Consider the following 21,672-nt stretch of genomic DNA (forward strand, 5'->3'; position numbering starts at 1 on the left):
TTATGTGCTTCGCCCTTCTCAGCCACTCTCGTTACATCATTGCTCCATTTATATCTTTTCGGTCTAGCCGTAGGTCTCATAAATCAAAATCAGGATTCGGTCTCTTCTTATCGAGAGCGATATATGCTGGGAAGGAAATTGATGTGAGTAGGGTTTTTCTCCAAATAATTTGTTTAAACATTCCTATTCTTGTTATACCTCTGCTTCGCTATTGACTTGACATTTAATCGTATGCGTTGACTAGAGACCGGCACAATATGAATAAAATTTTGCCAAAATATGAAATTTACTTTGAAAAAAATAAAAATTGCCTATGAAACAAACCTCCTACATCTATATTAAGTATTAAATTACATAATTCTGATTGCTGTCTTATACAGTGTAAATGTCCGATTATTAAGGAGTCCTCTGAAGTTAAGTATTTAGGCATAATTTTCGATAATCATTTAAAATGGAACCAACACATTAATTACCTTTGTAATAAATTGCGTAAAATAATATATTATTTTATTTTATTGAGGAATTACTTGTCAGTAAGTTTATTACACACAATATATTTAACTTTATTTCAGTCAGTAATTATGTATGGAATTATAGGATGGGGTAGCTCATTTAAATCCAATTTTAATGTACTTTATTTATTACAGAAGAAAATAATTAAAATATGTCTTCATAAACCTATTGATTTTCCATCTCAAAAATTGTTTTTAGACTTTAATGTACTTAACATAAGACAAATTTATTATATTGTATTAGTAAAATTCATACATAAAAATCGAAATAATTTTGAATTGTATTCTCATAGTTATGAAACAGAAGGTATGAATTCTTTAAGATTGTTTGAACCAAAGTGCAACACTGTTACAGTATTTAACCATAGTAGTAATTTAGGCCCAAGAATATATAACAAATTTATATTTAAATATCCTACTCTTGTCAATTCTAATAGTTCTAGTATTAAATTAAAAAAGTTATGTATGGATTTTATAAAAATTGAAAAATTGTAAATTTAAATTTATATATTCTAATTGCATAGTAGACATAAGACAAATTGTATTGTATACTTATTCATTTCAATTCAAGAATCCGCCCCTGAGGACGAGTTCTACTCTTTCAGGGACGAGCTAATGTTTTTCTGTATATATTATATTTTATGTTACAATTATTAGCAAAATAAATAAATAAATATTTCAGTGCTGAAATATAAAAAAATTAGTATATAATTATTGCTACTGAAGCTATGTAATTTCTGTATTCTACAATTTTCCTCAAAAGAAAAAAATAGGATAGACTATACCGTAAATATAATAAAGCAGTGAACCTAGCAAATGACTCCTTTGGCAGAAATTTTCCCTAAAATATCCTGCTCTTGAATATAAAATCTGAAAATAGTTTCAACATTTGAGCATAACAAACGAACTTGTCAATCAGATAAAGTATATTTAGACTTATATGCCAAAACATCCCTCTCAGTATATAATATATTTAAGACAGAAAACTACTACATTCGAAGACAATGTTGAAGCTAATCTATTGTCACCGGTTAACTATTATTTTAAGTAATAACGACTTCACTGTATTAACATTTTCAATAGTGATGTCATTGTACCGGATTGACTACTGGCCACATTTCACGAGAAGATCCGAGCAAGGAATGCGAGTTGTTCCCCACTCTTATAACGTATCCCCGATATGGAACCGTCTGGCCATTGACTGAGCCTTGTTTGTCCCAGCCGGCCAATGACACCACCCCTATCCATCTGCTCCTTCAAGAACGCTGAGTTACTGGCTTATCCTCTCATCTTACCCCGCAAGAACCGTACTCCCCTCGCAGGGGTCCTCTCGTGAAATTTGGACAGTAGTTTCGGTATTATTTTCATCTGCTAAATCATAGGATGATGAAAATAACCTCGAATCTAGTCAGAAGTCATTAACTATGAATTTAAATAACGTAATAGTTAATCATTGATTATATAAGTGTTAATAGAGTGTATACAAGAATGAAAAATCTGTTGTGATCCTCGTCTGATTGAAAGAGCGTGTAAATTAAAAGTAGTATGCAAACTCTTCGGTATCTGTAAAGACGTTGTAGAATTATTGTTTACAGCCGAGGCAAAGTTTCAGAAGAGAGCCAAATTAAGTTTTTATTTTATGTGGAAATATGTGATTTCGCGAATCTTCCTTGAAAAAAGCTATTTTCAAGTACTAGTAATTTCGTTACTATGAGGCTTCATCGTTGAAATCATTAGATTTCGCGACTGTCGCGAATATATGTCATTTATTTTCTAGATTTCCTTCTCGAGATTTGTTTGCGTGTTGTTTATTTGCGAATACAATTGAGTTTTCAAATATTTCGCGTATTTCATTAATACCAAAAATGACACCTCTGTATGAATTTTTGTAATGGAGATTTGTGTAGGCACTTTATATTTGAGAACTCGTCCACTACTCAGCCCCAGATATATTGCACCTGCCTCTATTAAAGGCCCATTCACAATGAAAATTAAACATAACCGTAACATAAACACAGAAGTTTGCGCCCAGGCTACCAAATGGGATCGTTCACAATGATTCACATAAGCATTGACATAAACATTACCGTAAGACGTTAGCATGAAAGTCTGCAAACTCCAAACTTTCATGCTTATGCTTACGTGATTTGCAAACAGAACACTATCGTGGAGCGCTGAAGTATACGATAGAATATGAGGAAATGGCGTCGTTGTTATGTTTCCATGATTACCAAGTATGTTTGCTCTTATGTTTATGTTCCCATCGTGAATGACGGTATGACTTCTTGATTTTACCGTAACGTTTATATTCTTAAGTTAACGCTTATGTTATGTTTAATTTTCATTGTGAATGAGCCTTAACTGTTCTTTCGTAAAGTTTTTCTGCACTTGGTTTTGCAGAGACATTATCCAGTTTCTTTGGATACATTGGCGCGCAGAGACATCTGTCCGCAAAGCATTAAACTATGTGAACGAGCAATAGCTGGCTGATTAATTTTCCTTGTAATACTCTGATCCAAAGCCGTCATTCTTTTACATGTCACAAATCAGCGACATGGACTGTTGTTTCCCCCCCCCCCCTTCGGAAATTTTTAACACATGCTTCGAAACCTGTCATCGACTTATCTGTCTCACTAGTGTGTCTCTTGTTGCAGGGAAGGTGTGAGTGACGGCGGTGCGGAGGCGTTGGCGGCGGCGGAGGCGGCGGGGCGGCGGCACGAGGCAGCTTGCCGACATGGAGCTGCACACCTCCCTGTGCACCACGCTTCTTCTGCTTGTGGGGCTCACCACCGGCATCGCCCTCGCTAGAAATCTCGGTGAGTTGCATTCTCATATCCAAGGCAATGTATTGCTGAAGTTAGGCTATCCAATAGCTAAAATGGCACATGAATTTAAACCGTAAGGCAAGAGTCCTTGTATTATAAACTATCCAATTACTGATTCAAAGCCATTTATTCCGAATTCAGGAATCGTGTTACTGAAACTACCCCTTTAAATTATTTAATTCGTGAAATTATAAACATTATGACTGACACCGAATGTTAATATTATAAATTCTCCATTATATTTGACGTAGTTTGTTAATCTGCAAATAAATGTATTATATATTTATTTCACTAAATACTATTAATTTCCATCAGCTTACTTTTAGAGAAAACGAAATACAGTACAATAGCAATATAACGAAATCCTAGAGAACTCTGAAATTACTTCGTTATAGTGAAATTTCATTATATCCAAATTACGTTATTTTTCTAAAACAAATATGCTTATTTATTTACCTCAGCTTACGACGTAAATTTCTCATATTTTGCATCTAGGTCTGGAAAATGTCCTTAAATAAATTAAAATTCTGAACTTGCACTGCATTTGAATATAAAAATTAAAAAAAATGATAGGGAAAGTACAAAATTCAAGTTTTATGAAGTACTTTGTAGTAGAAGAAATGACATTTTGTTTGGGAAGCCATGTTACGAGATTAGTGAGCTGTGATTGGAGGCGCCATGTTGCGAGTTAGGGAGTTGCGATTGGTAGAAGGAAACAAAATGGGGAGAAGGGAGCAACTGCATTAAAATCCTATCTAAAATCAAAGACGTGTTCATTATAGTGGACATATTAGCTAGATTAGTATGCTATATTGTTATAATATGAAATATGTCCCTGATTCCTAACTAATTGTGCCATATATTTGAAATAGTTCTCGTAAAAAGATATTTTCGGCTAGCGAGGGAAATTTTTATTTCGTTATACTAATTTTTTAAATAAAAATAATTTTGTTAAATTGAAATAATTTAATAAAAAGACAGGGGATAGAAAATAATTTCGTATTACTGGATTTTTCGTTACATTGGTCTTCGATATAACGACACTTAATTTTATTGCAATATTATGCAATTTGTTTATGTTAAATTAAAAAAAAAACGATGGTGGATACAAAATTCCCAGCCTTGCTAGTCAGCACTGTAACAGGACCTCGAACACAGGCTTCATAGCTTACCAGTCTCGCATACAGGTCGTGTGGAAGCCTGTGGAAAAGGTTCTTAAATTCTTTAAGATTGGTGAGTTGTCACTCGCAGTCCATTTTGATCTCCAACAGAAGTCTCCGATATTTTGATAAGAGATTGAACGGTATTTTGAATATTGAGATATCTATGGCGCTTATTTCCAAATTAAGTCATCAAAAGTAAATATCTTCTTTAATCTTTCAATGCAGTTCGTTAAATACTCCTCTAAATAGCCTACACGAGTATTTAATATAATTTAAATATCAGGTTGAGGTTTGTTGAACTTATTCCCTTAATCCTAGTAATATACTGCCACTCTGTTACGTTGATACTTCATTGTACCCAAAAGTATTAATCTCCTTTTATTCGCTAGATATCAGTCATAGATTTTCTTACATTAGTATGTTTGAAACTGTGAGTTATGTCCTGAAATGTCATAGATAGTTATTGATATGTAAGTAAATGTAAATATTAACATAATTTGTAACTATGTAATGTGGTATTTTGGCACAAAGAAAGTAATATTTGTACGAGCTTCATTAGGTGTGACCGATATTTTGTGTAACGTAGCTCGCAAACTTTTTCAGCATCTCTTATTAGAAGATCAGTAAAAAGTGGGCTTATTACTAATGTAACTTACATTTGGTCATGTATTATATTGTCACTGTAATTCGTGTGTGTATCAGATGAATTCAACAGCATTCAAGTTATTTTGTAGTCCGAAGGCAATTGTCAATGCCTTTTCCGTAATTTTCAGCATATTAATTTTTAATTAAATTGTAATATAATACATACCATTAAAAACTGGACATTTAATCTTCACCAGTACATTGCCGTGTAAAACATTTTAAGTTGAAGTATGAAATATAAAGTTGAAAATATCTGTTTTAGTGTCCGTTAGCAATATGTTAATAAAACATGTTCATGGCTTTTACATATAATCTGAAATCAGGATTAGATTAAGTTTTGTACAGAAGCGTTTTAAGTTTTCTACAGCTGTATAGTTGTCGACTATTGGGTACTATTTCTCTTTCCCTCTATTTTTGACGTGAATCATAATGTATAGGAAGAAACGTGTGAACATTTTCTTGATTACAGTACAGTGACTGATTGGTGATCTGGTTAGAAAGTATCTTATGGGTCTAACCTGCAGAATCTTTTTAAAATGTATAAATTGTCACCATGTCACTTTTAATTCATGCCATCAATTAAATTTAAAAACGTTTCTTAATCGAGACGAAACGAAAAAGAATGCGAGATTTTTTATTTCATTTTGAAATTTGTTTTACATCTTCTGAACGATAGCTTGTAGTGCAAATGTAGATAGTCACTATTTAAAATTCATTAAGCCTATAGTTACAGTATCTTCTTAGCTTCAAGAAACCAAATTTTATCGTTCATTCAATATTTAAATTATTATAGGTTTCTTACGTTTAGTATCTCAGTTTTTTAGAATGTAAGAAAATTTATTGATTTTCCTTTAATTGCTGCACTCAAACCGTGCTTTCTGGGTAAGATGACTTCTCCACTGCTTGGTCAATCCGGGGTCACAAGCAAACATAAGTATCAGTCTGAAGAGGAAGTCGATGAAAGAGCTGCATTGTTATGTAAACGCCATGAAAATTGCAGGGACTCAAAACATGATGCTATTTTTAGACATTATGATTAATGCTGATATAAAGCAGGCCCAATGAAATGAAAGTTCACATATTTTTATGATCACCATGGTATCGTGTTTACAAAGAGCGTTTGTTGGGAATCACAAGAACGAAATTATTGACGAAAACTTTCATGCACATACAATAATAAAGTTTAAGAAAATGGCGAAGTTTTGTTTATTCTTAATTGTAATGATTTGCATATTCTTGTATTTGTCTTCGTGCATTATAACCTTCTGTTTGCATGTTCTCTATCTTGTATTGATGTGGATTTAATCAGTCCACTTAATTTTGAAGGTGTTATTCGATTTTGTGGTTTATAATAGATTATTTTACTGAAGAAATGTCATTTGCTGCACGTGATATAGAGGAGAAGGTGGTAATATGAGACAGTCTTTAATTTGAAAACAATGAAGTTAAAGTGAGATTTGAGGTGATCTCTTATAGGAATATCATTTCTCCTTATGCGTGCAAAGTCGTAACGTGATTATATCAAGGAATCAGGTGTTATGTTTTAGAAAGTTCTCATGCCGCATAATTTGACTTCCAGAAAATAAGGTTGCAATATGGGACAGACAAACTGCCTGCGTAAATTCTAAAAATTAAGCCTGGAATCACATGCAGTGCATAAGACATGAACACTTGTAATACATCAGACACAGAATTCATATGGAAGTCAATGTTTTGATAGTTATGTCAAAAATATGAAGTTCTCCGTTTTCCATAGGTGAAGGCCCTAGTTTTGTCCTCGGCATCTTATCAGTACCTTACACACAAATTAGAAGGTTGTAAGACTCTAGTTTTGTCCTCAACATCTATTTTTCTCACACGAATAGTAATGTTGTAATATGGAACAAACCCTGTCCCATAATACCACCATTCATACCATAGCATAAAACCTTGAATAAATTTAATTTACAATGAATGGCATATGATTTCCATGATGCTGGACATTACAAATCTATACCTCCTACTTTTTTACGCATAAAGAGAATTCCTCTATCTTAACCCGAATCTGCCTAGCGGTACCGTATGATACCACAGGTACATATAGTACTTTCCAGTCGCTGTGTTGGCAACAATGGATTATTTTTACAATTTCTCACTGTTTAGTTTACTCACTGACATTCCAGTCCTTGTTAGGAAAATAATATTTTGAAGTTATTTGGCTTTGAACAAATGTTTAAGAAATTACAAAAATTCGCCACATGTCAGAAAACCAGGCAGATTAGGGTTAATTTGTTATTGAGTAACAGTCGAGAAAAGCACCCTCTGCAAAAGCTTTTAACACTGGCATAATGAACATAACTCCCTCTCATGCACAACTCTCACTCGATGGACCTTCTGCATCCCATTGTAGATAAAGACTAACCGGGGAGGAAAATATGCCACTGTACGAAATAGATAGCGCCACTATTTTCAGAAAAAAAAACAGCCTTGTCCCATTATACAACCCCGTACCATATTACCACCTTCTCTATCCTATTATTGATATATTCAGATTTTTAAACGGATTTATACTTCCCGCCTGGGATGTGCAAGCGTGAATGACGTCACGCGGTTGGTAGAAGCAGTACTATAGTAGATGCTCGCGCATTCGCACTCTCTGTTTTACAGACAGCTAACGGCCGCTATGCTTTCAGATTCCAGACGACTAGAGTATTGTCGTTTGATCTCTCTCAGTTCACCATAAAAATCTTATAGACCAGCGTTTCTCAAACTTTTTTGAAGTGGGGACCACTTTTTAAAGTCAGCACAGTTCCGCGGACCACCTTGCTCTTGTTCCCGTCCAAAGCAAATTTATCATTTTCGTAGCATATTTTAATACCTGTATACTTATATTTTAAAATTGAATTAAGATTCGGTACTTTGGTTCTCTGTTATGAATTTGGGTGGTCTCTGGCTGGATTACAGGCGCGGCGCCAGATATGCAGGGAAAAGATGTCGAGAAACGCCACGTATATAGTGCTTTAATCCCTCATTTTTGCTGAGAGTAGAGTGGGAAGTCGATAGACGGGTATGGTAATAAATTTCATAAAATGTCTGTACTGGGAGAAAAAGTGAAATTCGATCGCCATGTGTCATTTCCAAACTCTGAGATTTTAAGCTATAGTGTGATACGCAATTCGTTCGAATTTTATTTTTTTCTGTCTTTTTTTTTGAAGGACCACAAGGGCAGAACCTCGAGGACCACAGGTGGTCCGCGAACCATAGATTGAGAAACGCTGTTATAGACTGTTTGAAGTTTTACGTCATTTTTTAAGTTTTAAGTCTTTTTTGGTCAAGGCTTACTCAAGTCATCTCACTTTCAAATAGCGCTACTGGTCTTGCAGAATTTCAGTGTGAAATATTTGATGAAACAAGGAACATGATATGATTTTTCGTCTTATTTTATTTCATTTCATTTATTTAATACTTTACACTTGAGCTACATTAGGCATTGCAGCCCGAAAGAGCAGAAGCTCGTGCTCGGGCGCAGTTCAGATCAGTCTATGTACACCATTTACGAGAAACGTGAATTTTTAGTTGAGTCATGGAAAACATGTTACGGGTGGGTCTATTTTTTTCCACACTTTCTGGAATACATGTATGAATGCTGACATTGATATGAAAGTTAGCGGAATCAATATGGAAGTATTCAGAGCAAATTTCCATCTGAACTGCTTTCCAGCCTTCACCAAGTAAGAAATAATATCTTTGTTGATACCAGAGTTTCATCAATTTCGCAATTTCTCATCACAGTTCCATATATCAATGGCAGAGACAGGAGCGTTCTCCCGCTTCCTCGCTATATCTTCACTTAATGACGTCATCATCAATCATGCAAATAGAGCCTTTTGGAGTAGTGTTTTAAAAAGTAGAAGAACTGCCCAAGTTATCCCATTCATTGCCTCTTACAGCCTTCTGTAATGCGTCTGTTTTCCTAGCGCAGATGTTCCGTAAAAACCAAACCGAATTGTTAATTCATGGCCCAGCGCGATGAAAACGCGTTGCAGAGACGAGTAAGCCAGAAATCCCCCGGAACTAGGCGCCATGGCCGGGATAATGGGGCAGCTATGCAAATTCAGTTTCATTTCAACTCATATTTTCTTTTGCATATCTATTTGCCATTTTTCTTTTGTTTCTTTTGATATCGGAAATTGTAACTGCTTCAAACAGCAACGCGAGAAAGATAATTTGTGGCATGATTTTATTGTAGTGGTAGTGGCTACCTTGTCTAATTGCGGATTTTGAATCTATTTTATTTGCTGTAGTTTAAAGAGCGTATCCTGTTACCTGTAAAATCCTTCACTTCAGTATTCTGAGCGGCATCGTAGTTTCTTTCCCGATTGTCTTAAAATATAGTTTCAAAATATTCAGATTTCTACCGAAACCGTGACAAATTTCGATCACGTTGACAATGATAAATAAATTACATATTGTCTAGGTCTCATCTTCTCTGAGAATTGAGGGGCTGCGGAAAAAGACATGTTTACAGTTTATCGCGTTGCTAAATAAAGATAGTCTATTTTCACACAAAAGTACTCGCCGTAGATTTACTTCATACCTCTTCAGTAATGTAGGAGAGTGTTTTCAAACTGAGCAACTACTTACTACATTCAAACCCGCTTGCCTAAACCGATAGGATCACGTGGTCTGTTTCTTTAGAGGCTTAGCCGAAAAACAATGAGTATTAACCCATATCACATACAGAGTGAGTCAGGAGGAAAGGTACATAGTGTGAAGGGTGATAATATTGGTGGTTTTGAACAAAAAAAGTTTATATGATTATATGCCCTGTTCTTAACAGCATCTGACGTACAGCTGTTTGAAAATCACGGGCGTCAGTCTCATGTCCTTTATCAGCACTCATTTCAATGCGCAATAGGCGTTGGATCAGTCGCTGTGGAGTCATTTCTTGGCCACCAAGGTCACCCGACCTTACTCCATTTGATTACTGTGTGTGGAGTTGGCTTAAGAGCGAAGTTTACAAGCGCAAATGGAAACAAAGGAGGAACTCATCGCTTGCATTTTACATGTTTTTCCTCAAGTAAAAGAATGTCCGAATCAGCTCAGATCAGCAACACAGCAGTTGTCTACAAGAGCTGCAAAGTGGATTGAAGTTGACGGTGGACTTTTTGAACATGTTCTGTAGAGAAAAGTAGACAATTAAACAAAACATGAGATAACAGTGTTTTAATTTACTGTCACCTGCACTTTTCCCGTTCCTCATTGTTTCGATTAGTTTTCTCCGAAACCGTTAAGAACAGGACATATGAAGAGTTCGCGGGAAAAAGAATGAATGTCACATTTCTGTTAAGGATTAGATAATGATCTAATTGAGTCTATAACTGCAAGATGTAGTGCTGTTTCTACAGAAAATAAAGGCAAGGATTACTGTATTCGTGGTGATTCTCCTTTTTACCATTTTTCATAAGAACGTTAAATTTCGCAGTGATCCATTGAATTAGATAATGACATCAACCTTAAGAAGACTGTGACATTTATCGTTTTTCCCGCGAACTCTTAATATGTTAATATAAACTTTTTTTTGTTCAGAATCACCAATATTATCACCCCTCAAACCAGGTACCTTTCCTCCTGACTTATTCTGTATAACAGATTGATAAACGGTATGAGCTTTGAAGGCAAGAACTTTTATCAATTTTACTATGCTGCCGTCTAGCGATTTCAGAAGAAATCACGTTATAATTAGGGCTCTGATTTTTAGGTGCTAAAATCCGGAAAATGTTAATTTTTGTATACGCTAAAAATCTTTCGTTGTCTCCAAAGGGCAACGTCTCGATTGGGATTTGCAAATTCTTCACAGAACTTCTGATGAGAACGGAGAGACGTCTGGCAAACAAAAAGAAAATAGCAGAGCAAGTAGTAGGTCGTATAGTTTGAGAGATCTAAAATTAAAACTATCGTTATAAATGATTTAGACTTGAATTATACGAAGGTATAAACCTGGAGTTTGTTGTTGATTTTTTAATTGCTCGGAGACGGTCCATCGCTTGGATTCGGAACACGGAAGCTGGCTACATCGCAGGGCATTTCATGCGCCTTAATTTACACGTAATGCCGCGAACAGCGTCGGGTTTCAGAGCTACCCAAGCCAACGTTAATGACTTCGCAAGAGGGTCCCATCCTACTGCTGAATGGCCGTTACTTGGCACACGGCCGATGTGCTTTGTTGGAGAGCAAGAGGTCATTGTCGATATTTATGTCGGATTCGCGTGCCAGCCTCGAATCAGATCTGCTGCGTTAGGTTTTAAAGGGATACAAATTTATTTCGATATATTATTAATACAGAATAAGGATGTAAAGCTTATCATTTTACAGAAATTTGAGTTTAATTTAGTCTGAAATTAAATTATTAATAGATTAATCAAATACCATCGTATTTCCAGGCAATTAGATAATTTTTCCAGTGAAATATTCACGGAATTAGGCACATCGTTAGTACAACAACCAGATATTATTTTCATGGTGAAGACCCGAACAAAACTTCTAGGAAGTCATGCATTTTGGTATAGAATGACGGATTTAAGGTAGTTTTTACGAGAAGTTCCTGGGTCTGTAGGCTACACTGTCGTATACGGGGATGAAATAGTACGACGGCTAATGTTTACTTCCATAGATTGGTTTAATTCCAGGAAGTTATTTAGGAATGATAGGCTAGTTGTCCCACAATTATTAAGTGTCATCCAGTTCAAAACATTGGAGTTTCTTCTTTGCTACATCGTATAAACATGAAATAACCGCAGATTAAATCTTGATAACGGACCCAAAAGATACATTTTCTTTCCTTTCCTCTCCTTCCCTGTTAATCGAACCTCGTACAAAACTCCGAACGATTTTTTGCATTTCTTTAGAGGAGTGTAAACCCCCTCAAAAAATACTAATCCATTTTCGTATAGTATTAAATTTAGAATCAAGGAAATTAATTCCAAGAGTGAGTTTCTATTGGTATTCTTTAGTTGACATCACTTTCAAATAACGGAGAAAAATAAAAGAATGATACAACTTTCACAAACATTTCCTGTTGATCGAGCCGACACTTAGTTACGAATCGTTTGATGTCTCTGCATCTGTGTAAAAACAAAATTTCGCGTCACAACTGGCACATTCAGGAGTTGTGACCAATTTAGAAGAAGTTTATTAAATTTAGAACTGCATTTGTCTTATTATTGTAGTTAATGTTACTTTCGAAGTACGGAAACTTGAAACATAGCATTACATTCAGGAAAACTTCCATGTTGATCGAGCCGGTACGTAACTCCGAATCGTTCGAGTTGCAATATCTGTATGGAAAAACAAAATCGCGTAAGAAAAGAAGCATATAGTAGAATACTAACCTACTTTTCTTTTTTGTTAGATGTAGAAAGACGTTTATTTTTTCATTTGAGAACTATTAATATCACTTTCATACTACGAAGACTTGAAATACAATGAGGCTATGACCGAAGATGAAGAAGACTTTCCGCTTCATAACACGAAATCTCTGATCACAACTGACATATTGCAAAGTGTCACCCCAATTCCCCTGTGGTATTAAGTTTAGATGACGTTTATTCAGTTCGGAGCTGCAATAGTGCTTATTTAGTTAACATCACCTTCAAACTAAGGAGAATTGGAAAACTATGAATTGATGACACGACATTCAGGAAGCCTTCTCTCTTCACCTATCAATATCTCTTCGCTTGGTGCTTCTGCATCTGTGTTACAGCATAAAAACCCAAAACTCCTATCACAACTGACATGGTGCAGAGTTTTAAAGCATTTTCGCATGGAATTGGATGCGGAACGATACTTATTCATTTCAGTGAAAAACTGCAACTTGTCCGTGTTCACATAACATCTCTTTAAAACCCTAAAGACTTCAGAAATAATGAGATGTTGAATGAGGTTCAAGAAACAACAATTGACTAAGGAGACGTTCGAAGTGCTCCATGACAATTTAGCCCATGGTTCCCTTGTGACCGTATATCTCATAATCTGCCGGAGATCGAACTCCGTTCCTGAAGTGACTGCAAGATGAGAAGGTTAGCATGCGGTGGTATTCGAGAAGTTGAATCACTGGATTATCTATGGTTCGAACTGACAACTCAATTATACGAGTCAAATGGATGAATCAATTCATTCGGTAGCCGGCAGCGATCCGGAGCACTGAGATTTCGATACCTGTTAGCCACGCTATTGCAACCAGCTTCTCAGCGTTAGAACACCCCGCCGTTTAAACTTCCAATTTCTTCTTCCCCTGAATTGCAAAGCCTTGCTTTGACTTGGGTTGCGTGTTCCAACGTCGCACTAACATCGATTTTATACTCTCCTACATCTACCATGGAACAAGCTTTCCCACCCTCTTTGAATTTCTCGCCTTACCATCCTCTTTGATGTATCAGCGAGTGACTCACCATGCAAATGAAAAGAGTAAATGGAACAGGCGAGGAGTAAATGAAGAGGATTCCTTTTAAAGTGATTTCCCGTTGTGAGAATAGAGTATACACCGATACCTATCACCTACCGCAGATCAATACAAAATGATGCCGATGTCATCCCTCAAAATGGCGTACATAGTTGCTTAACCTATTCAACGTCCACATTAACCAGTTAGCAACAACGTATCAAACCGTTACGACACGAATATCCCATCTGAACCTATATTTCGAAAGCTATCGACATAAAAGTCCATCGTCGTACCTTCGTGGTCTAAGGTCTTGGACTAGCGTTATGAAATGAGCACTTGTCCGAGTCTTCATCGGGAAGATATTTTCTGACGAAATTTCATCATTGTCCGCCAGCATTGTGATGAATTTTAAGAGCTAAAGCCTTGGTTTTCCTGAACAGACGCATGCGACGTTCGAGGCCCGCCTCGCACAAATCCGGACTACACGAGAGATAATGAGTGGTTTCTATAACTGCGAGATGCGAGGTCTGCGTACTTCGCAGTTATAGAAACCTCTCACTATCTCTCGTGTAGTCCGGATTTGTGCGAGGCGGGCCTCGCACGTCGCATGCGTCGGTTCAGAAAAGCCAAAGCTTAAGACAGTAGGTAGCGAAATACGCGATCCAGCTATAACAACTGAGGATCTTCCTGCTACCCACACGTCAGTCTCATACTAGATGGATGACCGTTCGATTCTACTGAAGCATGCGTTCGTGAGGAGAGAAGTCGGCTGTTAGATGTTAATGGTCGTTTTAGTACATTAACCCATACTAAATATTACTGTAATACAGGAATGGCGCAGGGAAACGGGAAATTTTGAATTAAGGTAAATGACACGAATAAACACAGTACAAACATTATTTATTGATGGAAGTGCATGTATATATGTCATTGATGATGTTATTGTTACACAATGTCTCTTGTCATGTTACTTCTTGAAGATGACATAGGAGAGATGTGCTCCATTTCGGCGTACATATTCTGATAGCCTGGTGTGAAAACACTGGAATGCTCCGTGTATCATGTCTCGAAGAATGCCAGTGATTTCGTCTTCAATCATCTGTTTTAGTTCAGCGATGGCTGCAGGACGTGTGCGGTACACATTGCTTTTAAGGTGTCCCCACAGGAAGAAATCGCGAACACCGAGAACTGGGGATCTCGCAGGCCATGGAATGTAACCGTTACGTGACATGACGCGCCTTCGAAACAATTGGCAAACGGCTTCTATCGATTGTCGAGTAGTATGTTGCTATGCTTGAAACATTCTTTGTACCGAAACTGCACGATCTTAACATCGAAAACGTGTGGTTTCAGCAGGATGAAAACACGTAGGCCTCATTATATTTCAACAGTTATATGAAATAAACTCTATATTGGTACTGGAAGTGTAGTCTCCATCACTCCCCCCTTTTTTAGATTATTTTATTACAAAAAATTAGGATCTTACTGAAGCAAGACACATCAAGATTAATCACACTAGAGATTAAATAACTCAGAACTGGACCCACTTTATTAGCGCAAAAGGAAGGTGCGGAATTTGACAGGAATTATAAATAAATAAATAGGGTTATGAAGTACAGTTTTCTATGAACATGAATGAATCAATCAATCAATTAGAAGAGATTAGAATTAGCACACAAAATCTCCCTATGTAAAAGAGCCTCTTCTTTAACAAGGTGGCTTCAAAAATCATATTCCTCTGTAGCCATTTCAGGAAGGTTCAAGATGACTTTTAAAATGTCTCCTCCCTATTCTGCACTTCAGTTTTTATATGTCTCTGTTTATCAAGCACTTTCGTAGATGGCGGTCCTTATATTGAAGTCAAGCATTTTCCCAAAAAGGAATGTCAAAATCACTTCTTAGGTCGCGGATATATTAGTCAACGTTTGGATTAGGTACTCTTAAGAGATTTCAGCTACAAATTTTAGACTACTAGCTGAGAGAAAATGTATAATAAGTAAGAAGGTCCTAGATAAATTTTATAGATAACAATAATCTCCTTTTAAGGAGTTAAATCTAATTAAACATCTGTGTGATCTCCAAGTTCGAGTGTCACTTGTCTCGCTTCAGTATACGTTCTGCTACCAGATCAATGTTAGGCTTATAGCCCTACATTTGACAAAACGTTTGAGATGCTAGTGTTTAAGGCAAATAAGATATGCCGAGAATTTACCTGATCTTAAACATGGAATTTACGTCTAAAAGTTTTTACATCTCACTTTTCCATTTTATGTGTAACGACATTGTTGTTGAGCGAATAATGTATTGCTTACAGCAGAGTTTCTTAAATTGAGGGTCGCGAAGACATTTCGAATGGAAAAGGGGAGAAATGTGGTGATATATACCTTTATTCGCAAGAAAACATGGAACGCTGTTCTCTCAACCCTGCTTTCTAAATATCTTTGCCCTTGCTTTAGAGACTAATTCATTATTACCAGACAACTGCACCCCTCCTTTAGTACATTTGCTTGGTGAATGGTAAGGAGGGTGATTTGTTGTATGGAATGCTACACTTCAAATTTCTTGCTGATGTACTCCTGTTTTTATGACAATAGCTAAGGTATTATATTCATTCCATCGGCATAACTTAAGGGATAAGAATAAGTGTGATGCCTAAAAGATCTGCATTGGCTTCTGACAAAATTAGAAGTGTGAAGAATGGAAATTATAATTTCATTAAAATTTGAGAAATTAAATGACCTTTTTTTCTAGATGCAAATAAGCATATCATTTTAAAGCTAAGTTAATTACTGACTTCTGTAGAACCTAAACGAAATATAATGGGTACCGGTACAGTATGTGCTATCCAGAAATAATGCTTTCACTGCGAAATATAAAAAAAACTACATGTTTAGTCAGTCTTTATAGCACATATTTTTCAGAGGGAAGCCGTATGTATCATTTTGATCCCAATAATTGTTATCGCGAATTACAAGTGGAAGTGTGTGATCGGCAGTGTCAGTTGACAACTACGGGAGTAAGAGAAGCTTCTCATCTGTCCATTTACTTCAATGGAACAATGAAAATCACAAAACTGGTACTTTGCGTGTGGGAATCATGGCGCAAGCCAATATCTAAGACTTTACCAAGATATCAAAAGGATAGACAAATACATCAGAAGACTTCACAACTTAGAGTCGATGGCAGCTGGAATGACGGTCGGCTGCTATATGCGCCGTAACATTTCTCACATGTGACGTCACAAGCTTGTATTGTAGATCCAATCGGAATCAGTCGGTAACAAGTGCTTCCCAAGTTCGTTTGTTTACTCGAGTGTTTTAATACATTGAATAAGTAAAACTAACATATAACTAACTGGAAGGGGAGACTGTAAAAGACAAGTACTGCACAGACAAGCGCGGGAAATAATGCTTAAGGTGTATAATTATTTTAAAAACGTTGGCGAGGAGAACGCTGTCAACTATCATGGTGCTAGCTGCAATGTTGCCAATGAGCAAGAAACGACTGCAGAAGCATGTGGTGTGGGTTTGCGAACCGTGCAAATAATTGTTAGTGAAGGAAAAAGGGTTTCTTTGGTGTCATGCTTACAGTAATCAACGGCTAAGGCCATTATTGTCTTTTAAGAATTTAAATTCTCTCCTGCACTATTTGCACTGCACGCGCGCTTGAAGTGCGATATGGCAATCTTGTACGCTCCCTTGCTGTCTCTATCTCTCTCTCTCGGCGCAAACGCTAGCAGACGACCGCCTTCCCAGATGCCGTCAACTCTACCGAAATTGTGAATGTTATTACCATTGGTGGAAAAAATCTTAACTACATCCCATGTTACACATTGCGATTGGTATTGCAGGTATTCATTATACCGTTATTATTATTATTATTATTATTATTATTATTATTATTATTATTATTATTATTATTATTATTTTACAACTGAAATTCTGTGTTCATTGCCTTCAGTTCTGCATAAATTCAAACTTGCTTGGATGTATGCTGTGTTTATAACGTTCGTTACGGTCTCTCCCTCTTTACGGATCATTGGCAAAGGCAGCAGTAACGGTGGTCATAGACCGTAAGCTCTGTGTAGGATAATTGCGTGTTTCATTTACGAACCTAGGATTACGATTACGCGAATTTTAAAAGTGCATTACAAATTTGAAGATGGAACAAATCTATATAAAAATGCTGCAATAACAGAGTGGGACTTCCGTAGTCCTCGCAAGAGAAGGGATCCGAGCCCTTTCACCGTGTAAGTGACACTAGAATTACAATCTAGTATACACAGTCACGATGCTTGAGTTGTGAGGGTGCTAGGAACAATAGACTGTGCCGGTACTATTTCGCATTGTTTGTAATGAGACGATAGTAGCGATCCTAGTGGTTAGCAATTATCTATGGATGCATATTTACTACGTATTGAGCTTCGTGACTGTATATACTAGACTGTGCTAGAACTTCGTATCTTCTCACTCGTGATATAAGACTTAGCCTTTTTCTCTATTTGGGCTTTCAGTAAATTTTATACATTTTAATTCTGTGTTGAAATATACATATTATTTAGATGCTTCGGCATATAACAATCAGATTTGAATTTGCATCTTCGTATGTCTTCTTCACGTCCACTTCGTCTCCTTTGTTGAAATGTTTCATATGTTATATGGTACTTTAATTAACTTCTTCAGCGAACGAAGCAATAAAATCGAAGAAGTAAAAATTCTATTTCTCAATGGGAGTGTATGAAATTGTCCTCTTTGTCATGTGTAGAAGGGGTATTAAATTACGATTCTTTCTTTGAACTTACATGTAGCTCTCATGTCATGTTAGAAAGTGAGCATAATGAGAGGACATTTAAGGAAAGATTGCAAGAGAAACCGGATGTGGGTGAGGAGGTTTATGAGATAAATTTTAGAAGCAGTCTGTAACATCAGTAATAATTCTTCTGCTAGCAAGGATTCTGAATGAGACGCACAGTTAATTTACATCCAGACTAGCAAGTGGAAGATTTCTGAACGAAATCTCATTCAATGTTACTTCTTGAATTTTGCATTGATGCCACATTTAATATGATTCTGGGTAGGAGAATAATATTAAGTATAGAAAGTACGGAAAAATCATAGTCACTTTCCTGGCTTTAACCACATATTGAGCGGAATATATATATATATATATATATATATAGACGCATACAAAATACCAGTTCCTCAGTACAAAAAAAAAATCCAGAAATATTTAAGCATCATACTCCTCTCTTAAACAAAATAGAATCTGGCCACTGTATCGAAAATAGAGTCTGTAATACCAAAATTACATAGGCTATAGCAAAAGAGTAAAAAATGTAGGAGTATATTTAGATTCAAATTTAACTTTTCAAAGTCATGTGACTTACATATGTATGAAAACTTTTTCTGTAATTAATTCCAACGTTCTACCTCTTAGCATCAGAAAGAATCTCTTCCAAACTTTAATGATGCCCCATGTCGATTATTTCGATTGTCTATTTACAGATCTAAATACTGATCTTGTCCACAGATTACAGCGTGTTCACAGTATCTGCGTTCGTTTCGTTTGTAACATTACAAAATTCGATCGTGTAACACAGTCACTAGAACTGTTGTCTTGGAATCCACTTAAAGAAAGAAGACTCTTCAACTCCCTCTTATTACTATTTAAAATCATCCATACCCTCTTATATACCTAGCATCTCGTTTTGTTTTCCTTTCACTACCTCGAACCCGGAACATGTAGGCCTACTTTCTCTCTATTCCTCCAAACAGAACATCCGTCTACTCATCATATTTCAGCATATCGATTCCACGCCTCTGGAATTCTCTCCTGTGACCATATCAGAGACTGTCGAACAATATCAAAATTCAAATTTAAATTAAAAAATCACATTCTAGTTCATGGAGTTGCTTGTTGAACACCTGTCAGGTTGCGCAACTTCCGCTTAACACATAACATATAATAAATATTGTTACTGTGATGTCAGTTATACCCTTAATATGTATTTATTATTATTATTATTATTATTATTGATATTATTATTATTATTATTATTATTATTATTATTACTACTGTTATTTTAACCATATTTTTTTTTACTTGGATTAGCTTGTTAGTGCTCTATAGTGTTCTTTGACCCCGTTGAACCTTTATAGAGCTTTAAATTAATTTGTATTATTTTTGTCAGTGTTTCTGTTTTTTTGTATTTATGTGTTTGATCTGGTAGGATGGAAGAGTCGGCCTTATGACCTTAATCCTGTCAGAATAAATAAATAAACTAATATATAGATAAAGTGTTTAACAAACAATTATGCTATTTGTTCTAAGGTTTGCTTCATTACTCATGTAGTTTTTGTATTGTTTGTATTACAGTTTATGACATCACAGTACCTACCTCAGAATTAGTTGATTACTTTTTAATTTTTCCTTGTAATCTATCAGAACTCATCATAACAGCGTCCAAGCGACATGTTACAAGTAAACATATCAACTACACATTACTCAGTAATAAGTCATCGGAGACCATAGGTTCATTATATCAAAACACTCCGCTAACATCCCTGAACAACCTGTGAATGTTTGTTGGTAGAATTCTGGTTCACTGTGTATATACAGGGTGATTCACGAAGATTGTGCAATACCCTAGGATTTGATTTTTGTTATCATTCTGATGAAAGAGAGTTCATATATACATGTGTCCGATTTTGAAAGTTTTGGATAAAATGACGTTTCTTTCTTCCGTAACACGCATTCTTGTGATCTCTCTCTGGACGACTGCAAGTGTATGTGTTACAGTACAGCTGATATAGGTCTCGCAATCACGGAATACCGACGGAAGGATTGCGAATCAAACACTGCGATAAGGAAGAGCGGGCGAGAGGAAAGGTCACGAGATAACTTGAATGATATTTAAGAGTACAGTCGGAAGAGAAATAACATCGATGGAATCAGTCTTGCGTTGTGATAGTTACATTACGACTTTAGTTCGTTCCATTGCATGTGAATGCGTGACTTGTAGCACACGGTATTATTATTTCATTCGTAAACTTATGTTGCGCGTTTAATTAGCTTTGAATTTTTCTGTTGCTACGTTCTTTATTTCCACAGCGATGTCTTCATTTGTTCATTTTCTTGGAAGAGACAGTACTTCCATCGGCTCGCACCTCTCCTCCCTCGGCGTGCCTTCATACACACGTCAAAACAGACAGTAACGCCACCACTGGTTTTCGGTCATTGTTTCTTGCGCGAGCTATAGCAGCGACACAAAATCTAGTGACATCAGGGTCACGGTTAGAAATAACTCAAACATCGGTGCAACGTATCTACCTAGCATCCGAACAACGGAAGTTACGGAATGCGGCGCGCGCAGTTCACACTCGGGCGGCTACGTGTATTGCTGCAGAAGGTAGAATCTTTGAAAACCTGCTTTAATACAGATTTTTTAGGTGAGTAGTAACGTGAATGTTCTGTAATGGATTTATTTAAGTGCTTAAACGTTCATAATACCTACGTTTGTGTTTAAAATTCAGGAGGGCGTAAGTCACTCAATTTAAAACATATGACATGTTTAAATGAACATTTTTCATCAGAATTATGCCAGAAATCACATCCTTGAGTTTGCACAATCTTCGTGAATCACTCTGTATATAATGTAATTTATATACTTCACCCTGTGTATATATACATAAAATTTCACTCCATCACAAACATTATTCGTCGTCTCCTCGAAACGAACTTCATTGTCGTAAGTCTTATTTCATCCGTACTTGATACAGAACAGTTCAGGAGTCCACCTGTCAGTTATAACGCAAGTAGACTTTTGTGTTCTTCTATTTATGGATATCCACTTTAATTATGGTAGAACAGTGACGGGGCTGGCTTACTTGATAATTAGAGATAGAACATTGATGACCCATATCAATATACGAGTTCGGAACTTTTGATTACAAGAGACACGCCACGGTGTACCGGGAAATCAATTAGTCATTCCTAGCTTCATTTTAATGAGCCTCGCTTCTTTTTGTTCTGATGTTGTCAAGAGCTTTACGAGGTTCCGCCTAGCTTATTCGTACATAAAATTAACCCCTTGACGACAGCATCGT

General features: G+C 36.2%; 1 protein-coding gene across 15 annotated transcripts in view; it reads left to right on the plus strand.

Moving 5' to 3' along the window:
- Positions 1 to 21,672, plus strand: part of Cirl (Calcium-independent receptor for alpha-latrotoxin) — a 1,849,656-nt gene that overhangs the window by 1,421,405 nt on the left and 406,579 nt on the right. For all 15 annotated transcript variants that reach the window (XM_069837575.1, XM_069837572.1, XM_069837581.1 and 12 more), the window contains one exon: positions 3,167 to 3,328. In XM_069837575.1, the coding sequence (XP_069693676.1) occupies positions 3,247 to 3,328 (82 nt within the window). In that variant the 5' untranslated portion in view covers positions 3,167 to 3,246. The remainder of the gene's footprint in view (positions 1 to 3,166; positions 3,329 to 21,672) is intronic.

This window comes from Periplaneta americana, chromosome 10, assembly GCF_040183065.1.
Source record: "Periplaneta americana isolate PAMFEO1 chromosome 10, P.americana_PAMFEO1_priV1, whole genome shotgun sequence".
NCBI lineage: Eukaryota > Metazoa > Arthropoda > Insecta > Blattodea > Blattidae > Periplaneta > Periplaneta americana.